The following is a 14,907-nucleotide window of genomic DNA, read 5'->3' as shown; positions in this document are numbered from 1 at the left end:
TGATTTTCTGATGAGCAGTCTCTATTGTAATTCATATCTTCAATATTTCTACTGTATTGTACTCATAGTTGTAGGACTTGTTTCCTCAAACCAAAAGTGTATTCAGTCATTGGAAAAGCACAGGAAAAAATCTATGTATGCTTAGTTAAAAGTAGGAAAACAAACAGAAAACAAATGCAGATAATTCAGGAGATACCAGCAAAGTGCTACTCTCAAAGAATTGGAATTGTTCTGTTAAACCTGTTGATTGCAATCCCAACACTGTTTTCAATGAGGATCTGTTATTAAATATTCCTTAATTGTGTAAATATTATAATATGATTTTTAGGGGAGTGGAATATAGGAGTAGCAATATGCACATAAGCAATAATGCAGAATTCATTTTGAATATGGAACTTAAATATTTTAGCAGCTGAGAGCAACACAATATTGGGTAGGAAAAGCATCCTCCATAAAGAGAAAATTAAGATTATATTCACCATTCCCTGCTATGATATTTGTTATGCTATTTCCTATGGGAAAATACAGCCCTACTGAACCTGAGAAAGTTTTATCTCTTTACTAAAGTATTCATTGCTTTTTGATTTACTTATTTAACTGAAGCTGTAACTGGACTATCTGGCAAGCTGGCTAAAGAATTATTCCATTCATTTTAATCCAGTAAATGGAATTTACATTACATTACATCTTTTATAATAAAGAGAAATACTAAAGCTTAAGTGAATCTATGATATTATATTTACAGATTTCAAGGTTTTTCTCAGTAACTTCCTTCTCTGGACTTTGCAAGTGTTCAGTACTATGTATAGCAAACTTCCAAGAGCAATACTTTAAAAATATAATTTATATTACATTACTTACTGTTTTCGTCTGCATTCAATTGCTCTGTCTATCCTGAACTCAGGTAAACTAATGAATCCTTCTGCTTTTTCATCCTATTGAGTGAGAAAAAAAAAAAGTTGAAAAAGAGCACAGAATTGAAGAAGAGAGAAATGAGCAGCAGCTGTTTGGGTTTTGTACAAAGAACAACTACCAGTGAAAGGAAATACTGAATGTATTTTGCACATACTGCTTTTATGATGAAATGGATTCAATTCAGCACACAATGTAAATAACCTCAGTGAGGTAACTAAACTGGTAATTTCTCAAAATAGGCAGAGCCCTCCCAATCCCCTTGTGCTGAAAATCACAGGAAACCTTTCAGCCCCAAACACAGCCTTAACCAGAGGAGAGCTCTCAGATTCTCCAGCACAAATCTGCATTTTACAGCTGGTTTTTTGTCACTTTTTGCTTCTTTTGAAGCAATTCAGCAGGAAGAGCAGGGAGACAACACCAGGCAGGTCGTGTGAAGGTATTAGCAAGGGCACAGTGAATTATGGCTTGGATTGAGCCATGAGAGTCAGGGGGACACAGACAATGACCCCACCTGGCACAGGAAATGTCAAACACCAAAAAACTCTTGATCAGCCACAGCCTGGACCTCTTGGGCTACAAAACCCACAAAACCTGAGGGGAATTATGCTGCTAAACCCATCCTCTGGAAGGAAATGGGAGAGGTGGGGTAAAAGATCAGTAGCCAAAGCAGGCTGAGGAGCTCAGCTCAGGCTGGGATGCTGCACACAAATGGAAGAGCAGCAGAATTGTTGACAAATGAACCATTTTGGGCTTCTCCCCTCTGTTATTTCCCCTACATTTATGCAGATTGCACCAGCATAGGCCCATTGGTTTTCAGGAAAATTTCACCAAGAGCAGCATTTTACACATGAGAAACTGCAAACTCCAGACTAATTCAGCAAAAAGCAAGAGGAACATGGATATAAAAATAACTTCTAGATAAAGAGAATTACAAATTCAGATTTCCACATCTGTTTCACAGAATGCTTGACTAACACAAATGGTCACACTTCACACATCCCCCCACAAGTGAAACTGGGGAGAGCTGAGTGTGAACACTGTGTTAGTCCAAATAAATCTGTGGAAAAGGATTAACTACAGACATAATAATTTCTTAAAGACTGCCATAAACATCTGCTATTTTATTAAGCTTCAACATGGACTTTAAAAAGGAATTTCAACTGAAATATTTCCAGCCAGAGCATCCCAGACCTGGCAATTAAAGCAGCAGCTCATCCGAGCACGCAGTAAAAACAGATTTAAAGAGAATTATAAAGCTTAAGGTTTCATTTTCACTTTGTCCAAGCATGGTATGTACTCACATTCTGGTTTGTGTACCAGTACAAGGAGGAATCCTTCAGAATGAACCAGTACTTTTTCCATTTCTGGGTGAAATAACCTTTGGCATCCTTTTTCTTCCAGAGCCAGCCCTCGCAGTCGCCGTGCCCCAGGTCCTTGCAGGAAATTCGTCTCCTGCTCACGCTGGAGAGGGAACTCCCTGGAACACACGGGGTCAGAGGGGCAAAAATGTCCCATTTCTGAGTCAAAACCCTCCCAGCCAAATCCTCTCCAGACTCAGAATGAGCCATTTCCAAATTCAGTGCCCTGCAGTTTTGGTTTCCCCGTGAACGCAAAATGAAAAGTTTATACAATGCTTTATTTAATCTCTCCAAGGGCTGCATTTTTTTCTGATTAAGATGGACAGCGTCATTCCAAAGTAAAAATGCATTTATTTAGCCTCAGTCAGGAGCTCAGAGTGTGACAAAATCTGCACACAGATGCAAACATTACTTTTTTTCTATATATCTTCTCTTTAGCACTGTCAAATTATGGGAATTTTTAAACCCAATTTTTATAACCACTAAAAAAGAAAGATTGTTCACTTCCATAACAGTGCACATGCTTACATGATTTTTTATCCTGAAGTGAACAATATTTTAACTTTACAACATCCTGTTAAAGACATAGCATCAGGAATAGGGTTTTTTTTTATTTTTCTTGGTGTTATTTCAATGAATCCTAATTGAAAGGTTTAGGTTGCCTTGTAAATATTAATGAACCAGGTTTTAAAATAAATATGGTATAATTTATTTTCCTGGAAAAAGCTCTGTAAGAAATTTCCTTTACATATCAGACTTTTTTCTCTGAAACATCTAGTTTATGATGCTGCAAGAATTACATTTGTCCTACAGCTGTGAAACAGAGAAGAAATTTAGAGAATATAAAACACCATCCTTTGCTCTGTTCTCATCAATTTGCTCACAGATGCTCCTTGCCTTCTTCCTAAGGAAGAGGAAATCTTACCACCCACCCAAGCAACATTATAGCTATAAAACATTTATTTTGATATTTTAATGTGATATTTTCCTTTGTTCCTTACTATCACATTTAGAAATATTTGAATCGAGTTGAACTTTTGATACAGATCACTTATTATCAGAGAAAGAGCCTCATTTTCTAGTTTCAAAATGTTAACTGAAAGGAGTTACCTTTTGACCATTTTCTGCTTTTTACCCTGAGGGAAGCGTAATGGAATGACTGTAAGGAAAAAAATAAATAAATTATGAAACTCCAGTGCAAGTAACAGCAGTAACATGTAAGGGCTTTCATCCACTCCCCTCTCCAGGGTTATCACAGCATCACTGATCACAGCATCTCCCTTCTGTCATTTTTCTCTCACTACTTTCCTCAACATCATAAAGAAAACCACACTCTGCCAAATCTGCAAATTAAAATAGCTTAAAAAAATATTAATTATGATTGCAATGAAACCCTCAAGGATTCTTTGCATGAATAGCTGTGAAAACTGAGATATAAAGTCCCATGTGTGAGCTGATAAACTGACTGATATTTGAAGTTTGTTGCATCAACAAAATAATTATAAAAATATGCATTAAAAACGAAATATTCACCACAAACATTACATGCAAAATCCTGTGCTTAATGATGTGTCAAAGTCACACCCTTCCCACACCAAAACAGTTTTTTTTTGGGTTGGTGGTTGACAAAATAAGTCTCAGGAGAAAAAAAAAATAAATACATTAGAAAACTGTAAAAAATTAGAAAATTGAGACTGCAGGGATCAGCAGCTCCTGACTTGGAGGGCACCAGCTCTCTGTGCTCTCCTGACCTCAGCCTGTTCCCCCAGGACAGGAATGTTCCCCAAAATGTGGGAATTCTGGCAGGGAAAGCTCAATGAGTGAGCTAACTCAGCACATCTGCCCCATTTAACTTCATCTCTTCGTGCAAGAGAAGACAGAGATTAATGCTCCTGTGCTGGAGGAAATGTGGCAAAATACAGAAAATGAAACAGCAAAACTCTGAGAGAAAATATCAAAAGTGCCCAGCAGCTCTGGGGTTTTGTTGATGTATTGCAGATCACAGCAGCAATATTGATCTGCCCTGTGGGCTGGAGTTGTGTGGCTGGGGCTAAAACAATCTGCTCAGTGTTCCTCTTCCCAGAGAAATGCATTAGGGCAAAGCAGGTGTGCTCCTGAAAAAGACATTGCCACATTTCCCCACAGTTTAGGCTAGAGACATGTAGTGATGGAATAAAACCCTATAATGAAATGTGGTAAAATTTAAAAAACTGTGAGACATTAAATGTCTGGAGGAGATACCAGAAACTGCTGTGCATCATTTAATATAAAAGTCTTGAAAAAAATTTTAAAAAACCCACAACAAATCAAACCAGAGCTGAGTGTATCTTTCTGAAATAAAAAAATATCTTTCTTCTAAAGAGCTTAGTTAATTATTCTTCCTGTTTTGTTTATGCACACATAGAATGTACTCAAAACAAGGGAACTAGAGAAAGTGAAAGGCTTGCAATACCTTGGGAATCTGTCATTAATTAGCACTGCTAAGGTAAAAATTCAAGCTCCACATTCTGAGAGATAAAAGAAGCTCTATAATATAATTAACGTGGTGGCAAACACTGTGAGGAAACAGAACTCACAACTCCAAATGACTCAGAGTTGCTATGGGAGCCAGACAGATGATGGGGAACTCACTGGGGCTATCAGAGTTTCAATTTTTGCATCAAAACCACAACAGACAGTCAGAGAGTGCACACCCTGCCACCCCCACCCAAAAGCAGCACAGTGGAAACCAAAAATAGTGCTGGAATTGAATGGATGAAAGTAAATGAAGGAGAGGAGATCTCAGTGGAGTCAGGGGGTAGAAGTGCTGTCACAGAAACACGAAATGAAAAGGGAAACTGGTTCCTTGTACCTCCACTGGTTTTAACCTCAGGAGTTTTTAGGGAAAATTATTTAGAACTGAATCATCACAGCTAAAAAGTTTGGGTTGGGAGGGACTTTAAAGCTCATCCCACTGCACCCTCTGCCATGGGCAGGGACACATTCCATGGACCAGGTTGGTCCAAGCCCTGTCCAGCCTAATCAGTGCAAAAAGTTCTAAGTCAGAATGAGGAACTGACATTCTACAAATGAAGGTTCTGTTGCTTGTCCTTTGTACGAAATAATTGCAAAATTCTAAATTATAAAACAATATTTTTTTACAGCTATTTTCCATTGAAAATGGAGCACCTCAAAGTTGATACCACAAAAATATTTGAAAATCTTAATCCCTAATCTCCCTGTCATAGTATTAGCATTATTTAAATACTCTAAGAGTTTTAAAACTTTTCTTTACCTTCAGGGTATGATTCCCTCCAGAAGTTCCAGCCCAATGTGGTGTGTGATTGTCCTACAGACAAGGTTCCTAAACTTCACTGAATTCCTAAGTTCCTAAACTTGACTAAAAGTATTGCAGACACACTGACCTGCTATGGTTGCAGCAGCCAGTTTCCTCAACATGGAAATTATTCCTGGATTTTTGTTTTCATCTCTTTCATAACATAGGCAAATGTCAAGGTTTGGGATATCTTAGGTATTCTTTTAAAAATATGGCAATGAATTGAACAGCTGAGGAGTTTTTTGCTTATTTAAAGTACATTTATAAATCATTACCTTCCTCATGGATGTGTTTCCTGGATGGTCAATGGCAGAACTTGCATATCTAGGACAGACAGAAGAAAGATGTCAAATAACCACAGGAAAAAACTCAAAACTGATTACATAGTGCTTACAGACACACTATGAATTTCTAAATGTAACCACAGCATCCTGCAGCATAAATTCTATAAGATTTTGCTACAGGATGCCACAGATACCAAGAATTGACACTTTAAAATGCTAAAATATGATTTCTGGTAAATGTGAGTTCTGCAAAGACTGAGGAACAAAGCAGGGCAGCAGCACCAGAGGCTTTTCCTCATCCAGTGCAAACAGCATTGGCCATGATGGAAATAGGACACAGAATCAGGGTCAGATTTGTCTGATCTGGCACAGAAATTCTTAAACACACAATTCCCTTTCATGCTCTCAAAAGTAAGGAAAAGAAGAATCCTTAAAACTGTGGATGTTTTTGTATATGTCATGTAAATAGAAACAGAATGCAGAAATGGGAAAATGATTGAGGGGAAGAATAAAAAAGGAAAAAAAGGATTGTGGACATTTTAATACATTGCCAAATTCTGTTGGTCATAATAACAACAATTGTTTTAAGTCAGCGAGGCAGGAAGTGGCATTTTCTCATTTGAAGATTTCCATTGTTAGGAGAAATCAAATTTACCAGCAGCAACTTCTGCATTGTGGGTTAGAAACATCTATAGTCCTGAGGCAAAGGAAATTTCCTGCAGTGAAGGGATGGAACACATTGAAATGAAATTTGTAAAAGTTGATAGGCAAGACTTGAATGTTCTGAGCTGTCTGTAGGTGACATGGATTGAAGGAAACAATGAAAAAAAAACAAGTTCAGCTTCAGACATTTGGGGAGTGAATGGAAAGATCCCAAAATGCTGCTGATGGTGCCACTAATGCCCATTTCTGCCTGTCCCTGACAATGCCATCAATGCTGTTCCATCCTTCTGGGAACTTCCCCCAGATTTTGGGGCTGTTCCTTTTAATCCCATATGGAATTAAATGATGGAAAGCATCACTCTTGATGCTTCCACTCTCCTCTCAAACAAAATATAGCCTCAGTTGTGCATTTTCTGGTGGTAACAAACAATTCCTTAGCCAGGTTTTCTTTGCCTCTGTGCAACCACAATAAGGGCTCTCCTTGCAGCAATCACAGACTCTCAGCAGCAAAAATGTGTAAAGTGAGGGAAGCAGTCTGGAACTGGGGATAGGAGCAGCCTGCTCCAGGCTTTTGAACCCTTGGCCAGGAGCTCAGGTCAGGGTTAGATGCTCTAGAGTGCAACAAATGCCCTTTTTTCACTTGGGAACATTTTTCAGCAGTCTGCAGGAGGTTTCTTTGTTAAAAGATTTTATATTTATCAAATATCCCACCCCAAATCTAATTATTCCTGAAGCATTCAGATGTGCAGGCCACAGAAGAAGGAAATACTGATCTTTCCTCCTCTCTAGACCAGGAAATTTTCTGTATGAAAGAGGCAGAACCAATTTAGACACAGAGGACCCCCAGGATGGTGCATGTTCTGGTTGAAATGTTCTGTATCATTTTTGGTTGAGTTATTCTTCAGCTTTATTTTCAGGAAATCTGTTGTTACAGCAAAAGGAGCAAAAGGGAAAAGAAGGGGGAAGATGTGCAGTGATACAAGTTATAAGCACCTGGACCAATATTTCTTCAGTCAATTAAAACTGTTGATCTACTAAATAGGTGTTCATGTATAATTGTGCTTTTTGAAACAAACTTTAGGATCTAGAAAAAGATTATACCAATTAAAACAAACAGAACTCAAGAAACAAGTCAAGCAATTATTTCAATATGTTTGCAGAAACATTCCTTGCATAAATAATACCACATAGAAAAAGCAAAATATTAAGGAAATAATTGCAGAAATTGCATTTATTTATTAATGTAATTAATACAATTTAATAATTAAGTTAAAATTAGAGGCTCATTCTAAAATACTTATTATATTTTGGATCCTCAGATGGATTTCTGAGCTATTTCTGTTTGATAGAAACTTGAAATACTTAAGCAATGACAATTGAGACTTTGAACGTGCTCCACCTACCTGTGGGCCATATATTGGAATTTATGTGGATGGAAAAGTCTCCCTTTTATCCATTTTTCAGAACTTGGACTAACACACACATGCAGCATTTTGGATTTCTCTGCAGGAATGCATTTTTAATCACCTCATCTGGATCCATGATTTACATTTAGGTTACTAGAACTCCCATCTCTTATGTAACATATTCCTGTCACAACAAGTAAATTCTCACTGCAGATTAATTATTGAGTGTTTTGTAGTGAGTTTGAAATCCCTGGCTCAGGTCTCTGCCCTGGGCTGTTGATGCTTCGAGCTACTCAGGTGCACCTGTAAATCTCTGCACCCCTGCAGTACAGGTGCATCTGAACATGCAAAGTTACAGCAAAATGCCAAGGCTGAAAGTTATTTTTGAAATGTTCATCTCTTCTTATCTCTCTGGCATTAACCACAACTAAAAAAAATAAAAAAAAATAAAAAAAAGTAATTTCCAAAGCACATCATGCTTTAAAATAATGATTAAAATGATCTTTAAGCATTATTTACAAAGGCAAAATGTGTTATGAGAAAGAACTTGAGCAGCATTTTCATATGAAAACTAAACAAATATTGAGGAAAAAGTGTTCGCTCAAGCAGCAGCAGTGGCAGGTGTGAATGCTGCAGAGTTTCTGCCTCTGTTCCCCTTGCAGACCTGGTGCTGAGTGAAGCAGAAATCTGCACCCAGGTCTGCACAGGGATGTCACAGACCACCCATGGCCACAACCCACAGGTGTCAAGGCTTCCTAAAACTGGAAAAACTTCTAAAGGGAAATGAAATCAAAGCCCAGAGAGAGCCCTGCTAAACAGGGTTTGTGAAACAGCCCCCAAGAGGGCACAGGCTGCTGGCAAACGGGAGCAAATCATCTCAGGAGCTCAGCCTGCCTTCCTAAAACCTCAGTGCACCCACACATCCTCCAGCTGCAACTTCCTCAATTGGTGCCTTAAATTTTAGCTTTCATATTTTCCAGATTTAGTACTGCATTATTGTATAACTCTGAATTCCATATAAAGTGTCCCAAGTTCTCCTCCCAGCTCAGTCACACAAACAATCCTTTTCCAGCCCAGACCCAAGGACACACTGCAGCTCCAGCCCCAAAAAGTGCAAACAGAGAGAAAGGAGGAGAGAATCTGGGAGGGTGGGACTGCAGAGCCTGGAGCTGGGATTGGACAATGAACCCAGTATGGAAATGGACCCAAACTAATAAAAGTGTGAGAATTTGTGACTCTGGTTCTACGTTGGGTGTAGCCACAGCTGGGCTCTTGCTCTGCCCAAGGTGAATCCTTTGAACCTTTAATAAATCCCTGCTTTATTCCTTTAACTCTGTTTTATTCCAGCCTCTGTTCCAGGGAGCCTCTCCAGGCACTAAAACCCCAATTTCCAGCCCCAGGAGCTGTGAGGAGAGCTCAGTTTGTCCCCAGGGCAGTGATGGGCAGTGTCCTGCTGCTGGAAGTGCTGCCCTGAGCACAGAGCTGCTCAGGAGCCAAGGGTTTGGAAGAGCCCAGAGCTGTGAGGCAGAGATCCCTCATTTCTGCTCTGCTCCAGGCTGTGACAGAGCTGCCAGGCTTGCTCTGCATTCTTCCCATCCAGTGAGTTTAAAAAGCTCTGTGTTCCCAGGGACACCCTGCAGCCTCAGCTCTCACAGAGCAGGTCCAGCTCCTGCTCCCTGCAGCCTGGGGAAACTTCTCCATGCAGGAAACAACTTCCTTCTCCTTGGCTTTTTAAAAACAAAGGATGCAATAATAAATATCACAGACATATCTACAGGTCCCTGTATGTTAAAATCACAGAGTCCCAGGATGGTTTGGTGGGAAGGGACCTTAAAGCCCATCCAGTTCCACCCCTGCCATGGCAGGGACACCTTCCACTGTCCCAGGGTGTCCAGCCTGGCTTTGGGATCCAGGGACAGCCACAGCTTCTCTGGGCACCCTGTGCCAGAGCCTCCCCAACCTCACAGGGAAAAATTTCTGTATATCCAACTTAAACCCCCCCTCTTTCAATTATTGAAGATAATGGTATTTCACCCAAATACATCAATCTGCCTACGCAGTTTGTCTCTGGTCCCCAAAGCCTAACTCTAGGAGCTAAATATCTGGAAATTGGTGTTTATTCTGGTATAATCTGTTTAAATCACTTTAAATAAGGTTATTTGGAAGATGATATAATTCTGCCTCTTGAAATATTTTTCAACAAATTGAAAAGATATAATATAGTCATGCTTTGGGCCTGAAATCTGAAATGTGTGGGAGAAGGATTCTTCTATAAAAGAATATAAAAAGCATGGCCTTTTGCTGTGAAAGGTTGCCAAAGTTTCATCAAGTCATATGTCCCTGGAAAGTGTCTCTTGGCAGGTGCCCTGTCCTGTCCACCAGGGATGTTCCATCTGGATTGCCACGTCCCTGCCAAACAGGGCACGTGCAACCCACTGGGAAAAATCAGGTGCCCTTTGCTCTGGGAAGAACAAAATTTCTCAAAAGAAAAAAAGATCTTTGCAGCTCTTCCCTGTGGCTGCACGAAAATGTGGAAAAAGAAATAAAAAGGGTGAGACAAGTGGCTGTTTCTGGGAAGGGTGTGGGGTTTCTTTGTGATGCAGAAATTCAGGCAGGAAGGAGGGGAGGGCACAGCCAGGCTGGAAACAAGGAGAAATAAATGGGAGAGAGGAACAGGACAAAACCTATAAAAGAGTGGGGAGAGTAAATGGAAATAGATTTACAGGTTTTCAAAACTCAGCTGTAAGAGGTAAAGGCAAAAGGTGAAATTAAGTTGTTACTTCAAAAGGGAGCAAGAATAACCCATTTACTCCCCAGGTAACCCTGGATGCTGGGAAGTGGAACAAAATATTAATATTAAACTATTAATATGTTTAACCTCCTGTAAAAGCAAACCCTACACTTAGCTGAGGTGATGAACTCTGGCTCTGCAGAGGTGGGATTTCATCTGTGCCTCACTTTACCTTTGCTGTTCCACTTGGAAAAATGCAATTTTAACCATGCACAGCACACCCAGGGAAACAGCAGCAACTACATCACCTTTCCACTGCATTGTGGTGTTTAAAACACACATAAAGAGGAGAAAATGCTGGAAAATCAAGCATGAGGTGGTTACCACTGCCAGTGCTGCACCTCAGACTTCCAGCTGTAATTCAGGATGTTTTATAGCACTGGAGGGAATCATCAGCAGCTGTAAATCCTTTAGATTGGTCAAAGCACTCTAATTAATTATTCAGCTTCTTCAATAGGTTTAGGCCATATACAGGAAGAAAAAAACATAAAAAAGAATAATTATCATAGATTACAACTAAACTTGATTGGAATATATGATGATATAAAGTAGCTGTTGCTTCAAACATTCTTTTACTGTGACTTTTGGATGCAACATGAATATGAAGATACTTCATTAGATAAACAATGAAATGAATTTCAGCAATGAAATGAAAGACAAAATCACTGTTTTCTTCATTAGAATAAATTCAATTCAGACCTAAAGGCCAAACTGAAGACCCCATTCCTAATATCTATCTGCTATAAATCACAAATGCAAGCAGTAATTTTGTACAGACTGAATTAGATGTAGATGTTCATTGAAACATTCTGCCTGGTTATGAAAATTGTGTTAGACACACATTATGTTCTTCATCCTCAGAGTGAGTCTGAAATTCTGAATTTCAAAAGTAAAAAAATAGATTGGGCAATAAAGCAGTATAATTTTCCCCCATACAAATATTTTATAAACTTTTATCTGAAGAACTTTTTAAACCTTTGTAAGTTATATTTATGTTTGATGTTGGCAAATGAACATTTGCCAAATGATATCAGCAAAACCTTGAAAATTTATACCTCAAATACTCCAAAAAGTTTCTAAAAGTAAAGAAAGGAGTTGAATTCACAAATATAACTCTGCATATATTTAAATATAGAATAACAGAAGTAATTTACCTTTCAGGATCTCCACTGACTGTATCCCCTGCTCTCTGTAGAAGAAAAATAAAGAGCATTAAGCACGAATAAAAACCAGACTTCCTTGGTACTCTGAGCACAGTGAAAGAAGTGACAGAGGTAAACCACAGTCATTCTGCAACTCTAAAGCAAAGGAAATGGAACTTATTTCAATTTCCAGCTAAGAGTTATTTAAAAATTAAGATCATGCTTAAAACAGCTCATATCTGCACTTATAAACTAACTTCAGATTGTGATCAAAACTTTAAAATAAGGGAGCTAAAATTTGTTTGAATGTTTGCAAAAGTGTTAATATTTGAAGGGGAGTTTAAATGCAATGAACAAATATTTTAATATAGAATACAGAATTTTAGAAGAACAAGCTTTCTTTGACATCACTCTTACACACCTTTAAATAACTTGATTTACCACATTGGTTATTCCTCTGAGGTTTGGAAATGAACCTGTCTTGGCAGAGTAAGTAGCAGGTGATTCAAGGTTAAAAATAAAATCTTCAGACAGTTTAAGTTACTTTTAAACAAGTTTTATGATGGAGGATTTTTGCCACAGCTAAAAATTGAAATTTACAAAACATGAAATTACAAAAAAAAGAAATTACAAAAAACACCCCCCAAACAGGTTGTAAAATCCACATGTATTTGTTTATAAATGCAGAAATCTGCACTTGTGAAAACTTTGACTTCTGGATAAACCAAACAGGAAACTGAGAATTGCAGTAAGAGCAATATTTGTGTTTTAATGCCACTGCTTGAGGCTTGCAGCAGATGTTTGACCACAGATAATATTGAATCAGGAGCAGGGGACAGGATGTTTGCTGTGGGGCAGCACAGGTACATTTCTGCAGCAGAGTTTCTGTGGCAGCTTTAACACCCACAAAACACATTTTGCCACCTCCTCCTGCAAGAATTGTCCCTTGCCCGTGGGCAACCAGTGCAGAACCAGTAACCAGCTTTTATCAGCTAAAATATCCCAGCAGCAAAGATGATCCCTCTCAAATAAGAGGCCTCTGATGAAAAGTAATGAAATTATTTACACTAAAAGCAGGGAGCTCTCTGACATTCCTTCTTGAAACCAGGCAAAGGCAGGAGCTCCCCACTGAGTGACTGAGTACCAAAAACCCTAACAGGCTTTCCTGAGAGCCATAAGTGCCTCAATTCTCCTCAGAGGATGCTGAAATGTAGCCTAGAAAACTTTAAAAAAATTGAAAATACCCCGTAGATCTACTCACATTTTCTCAAAGCAGACTGGAAGAGCTAACAGCACACAGATAAAGCAAAAAACCTGCTTGAGAGGGGTTGTTTGGGTGCTGAAAATGCACTGCTAAATAGAAATGAACCAGTCTGAGCATCTCTGGAAATACTGGGGGCAGCCCAGGAAAATCTTGTGTGGCCAAGCGAGCAAAAGAACAGTGACAGCAGCACTACTGCTATAAAAATAGAATTTATTCCTACCAGAAGGCTCAGAGCTTTCCTTCTCTTATCCCTCTGACTTCCAGGGTTTCTAATTTTAGCAACTAAAAGTGGTACTACTAATTCAGTCATTCTATTTCTTAATTTCCTTTTCTAAAAATGCTCCTGAATAAAAAGTGAAGTGTTTCCAAATCAGGGATTATTCCCTCTCTCCCAAATGGGAGCCAGCCCACTCTCCCTTCCAAAGCTGAATTCAAACTCCCTCACCCTGCTCTGGCTGCTCTTTCCAGCCCCTGAATTACAAATTTGCATTGCTATAAGAACTCGGTTATTTATTTCCTTCCCAGGAAATGCACAAACCCCACCCCTGTCACACCTTGGATTGTGCCTTCCAGATTTCTTTTGATCAGATATATTTCATAAATAATTATTAGTGTGAAGGGAACTTGCATATATTTGGCTGCAAAAACACTTACTAGAGAGAAATTTGCTTCTGATAATAAAACACATTTTTCTAGAGGTCAGTCTTTCAACACCAGAAATTTTTCTGCATTACCAAGCATTAATTTCCAAAGATATTGAATAATGTAATCTCATTAACTGAAGCATAGTCTGTAGCAGGGAAATATAAAAAGACTCTATAACAATGTGAAAAAAAGAAAAAGATGATTTAACCATTGAACAACTCATAGATTATTGTAACTGATAATTAGTTGCTGTAATTTAGAAAAGAGCAAAGAAGAATAACTATATAAATACACAGGGAGAGAAAATTGTTGATATTAATACTTGAAACATAAAGAAAAATAATTATGCCTTTTTAAGTTTTTGTCAATAATTAATTTATTAAAAGAAAAAAATCTCAGTTCCTGACCAACTCTTCACCAGCACAGAGATTATTACCAGTAGTTAAGTGTGGGTTATTACAGACCTTTGTCATGTATTTATCATCTTTTATTTGACTAATTTTCTCCCCAAAGAAGCTCTCTTGGGAGAACAATCTTGTTGCCAGCTTGAAATATCAACCTTTATAAAGAAATTCTGATACTATAGATGGAAACACCCACACTCTGGCATTTCTATAAATGTCTACCTCTAGCTAAAATTAATTTCCTTGTGTAATTGGAATTATACAATGCTGACAATGCCTCACACGTGGAAGGCTCCTGTCTGCATTTTCAGCCACATTATAAATAACTTTTTTTTTTGAGCAGTTACTTCTTACCAGTTCATGACATTTGAAAAAAAAAAAAATAAATAAATTGCTTTTTCCCAGTTCCCAAACTAAACCTTTACTTCATCTTACTACAAGGCCACTTTCATGAGTAGCAGACATGTGGGAGGCTCAGGAGGCACAAGTCTTGTCGTGCTGTCAGAGACTATAAAGCACAAATTCTGTGAAATTCAGGTCACTGGCACCTATCTGCCTCCTTCAGTCAGCTCCACATTCCTGGGGCTCTGGGGATTCCCACAGATCTGCACCAGTGCAGATGAAAGGAAAAAAAAACCTCTCAGGTCCCACCAGCAGATCTGAGGCTCCTCTCCCACAGGAATCTCTGTAGAAAGTCCCATTGACCTGAAACTTCTAAA

The 14,907-nt window shown here is 38.6% G+C and overlaps 1 protein-coding gene across 1 annotated transcript in view; it reads right to left on the bottom strand.

The window, feature by feature from the left end:
• Positions 1-14,907, bottom strand: part of LOC130253067 (connector enhancer of kinase suppressor of ras 2-like) — a 166,439-nt gene that overhangs the window by 26,527 nt on the left and 125,005 nt on the right. The window contains exons 15-17 of the mRNA XM_056491344.1: positions 3,371-3,432; positions 2,217-2,376; positions 862-935 (exon numbers count right to left, since the gene is read on the bottom strand). Coding sequence (XP_056347319.1) covers positions 862-935; positions 2,217-2,376; positions 3,371-3,432 — 296 coding nt within the window. The remainder of the gene's footprint in view (positions 1-861; positions 936-2,216; positions 2,377-3,370; positions 3,433-14,907) is intronic.

This window comes from Oenanthe melanoleuca, chromosome 4A (genome assembly GCF_029582105.1).
Source record: "Oenanthe melanoleuca isolate GR-GAL-2019-014 chromosome 4A, OMel1.0, whole genome shotgun sequence".
Classification (NCBI taxonomy): Eukaryota; Metazoa; Chordata; class Aves; order Passeriformes; family Muscicapidae; genus Oenanthe; species Oenanthe melanoleuca.
Note: the sequence above shows the minus strand (reverse complement) of the source record. Positions and strands in the feature narration are given on the sequence as shown.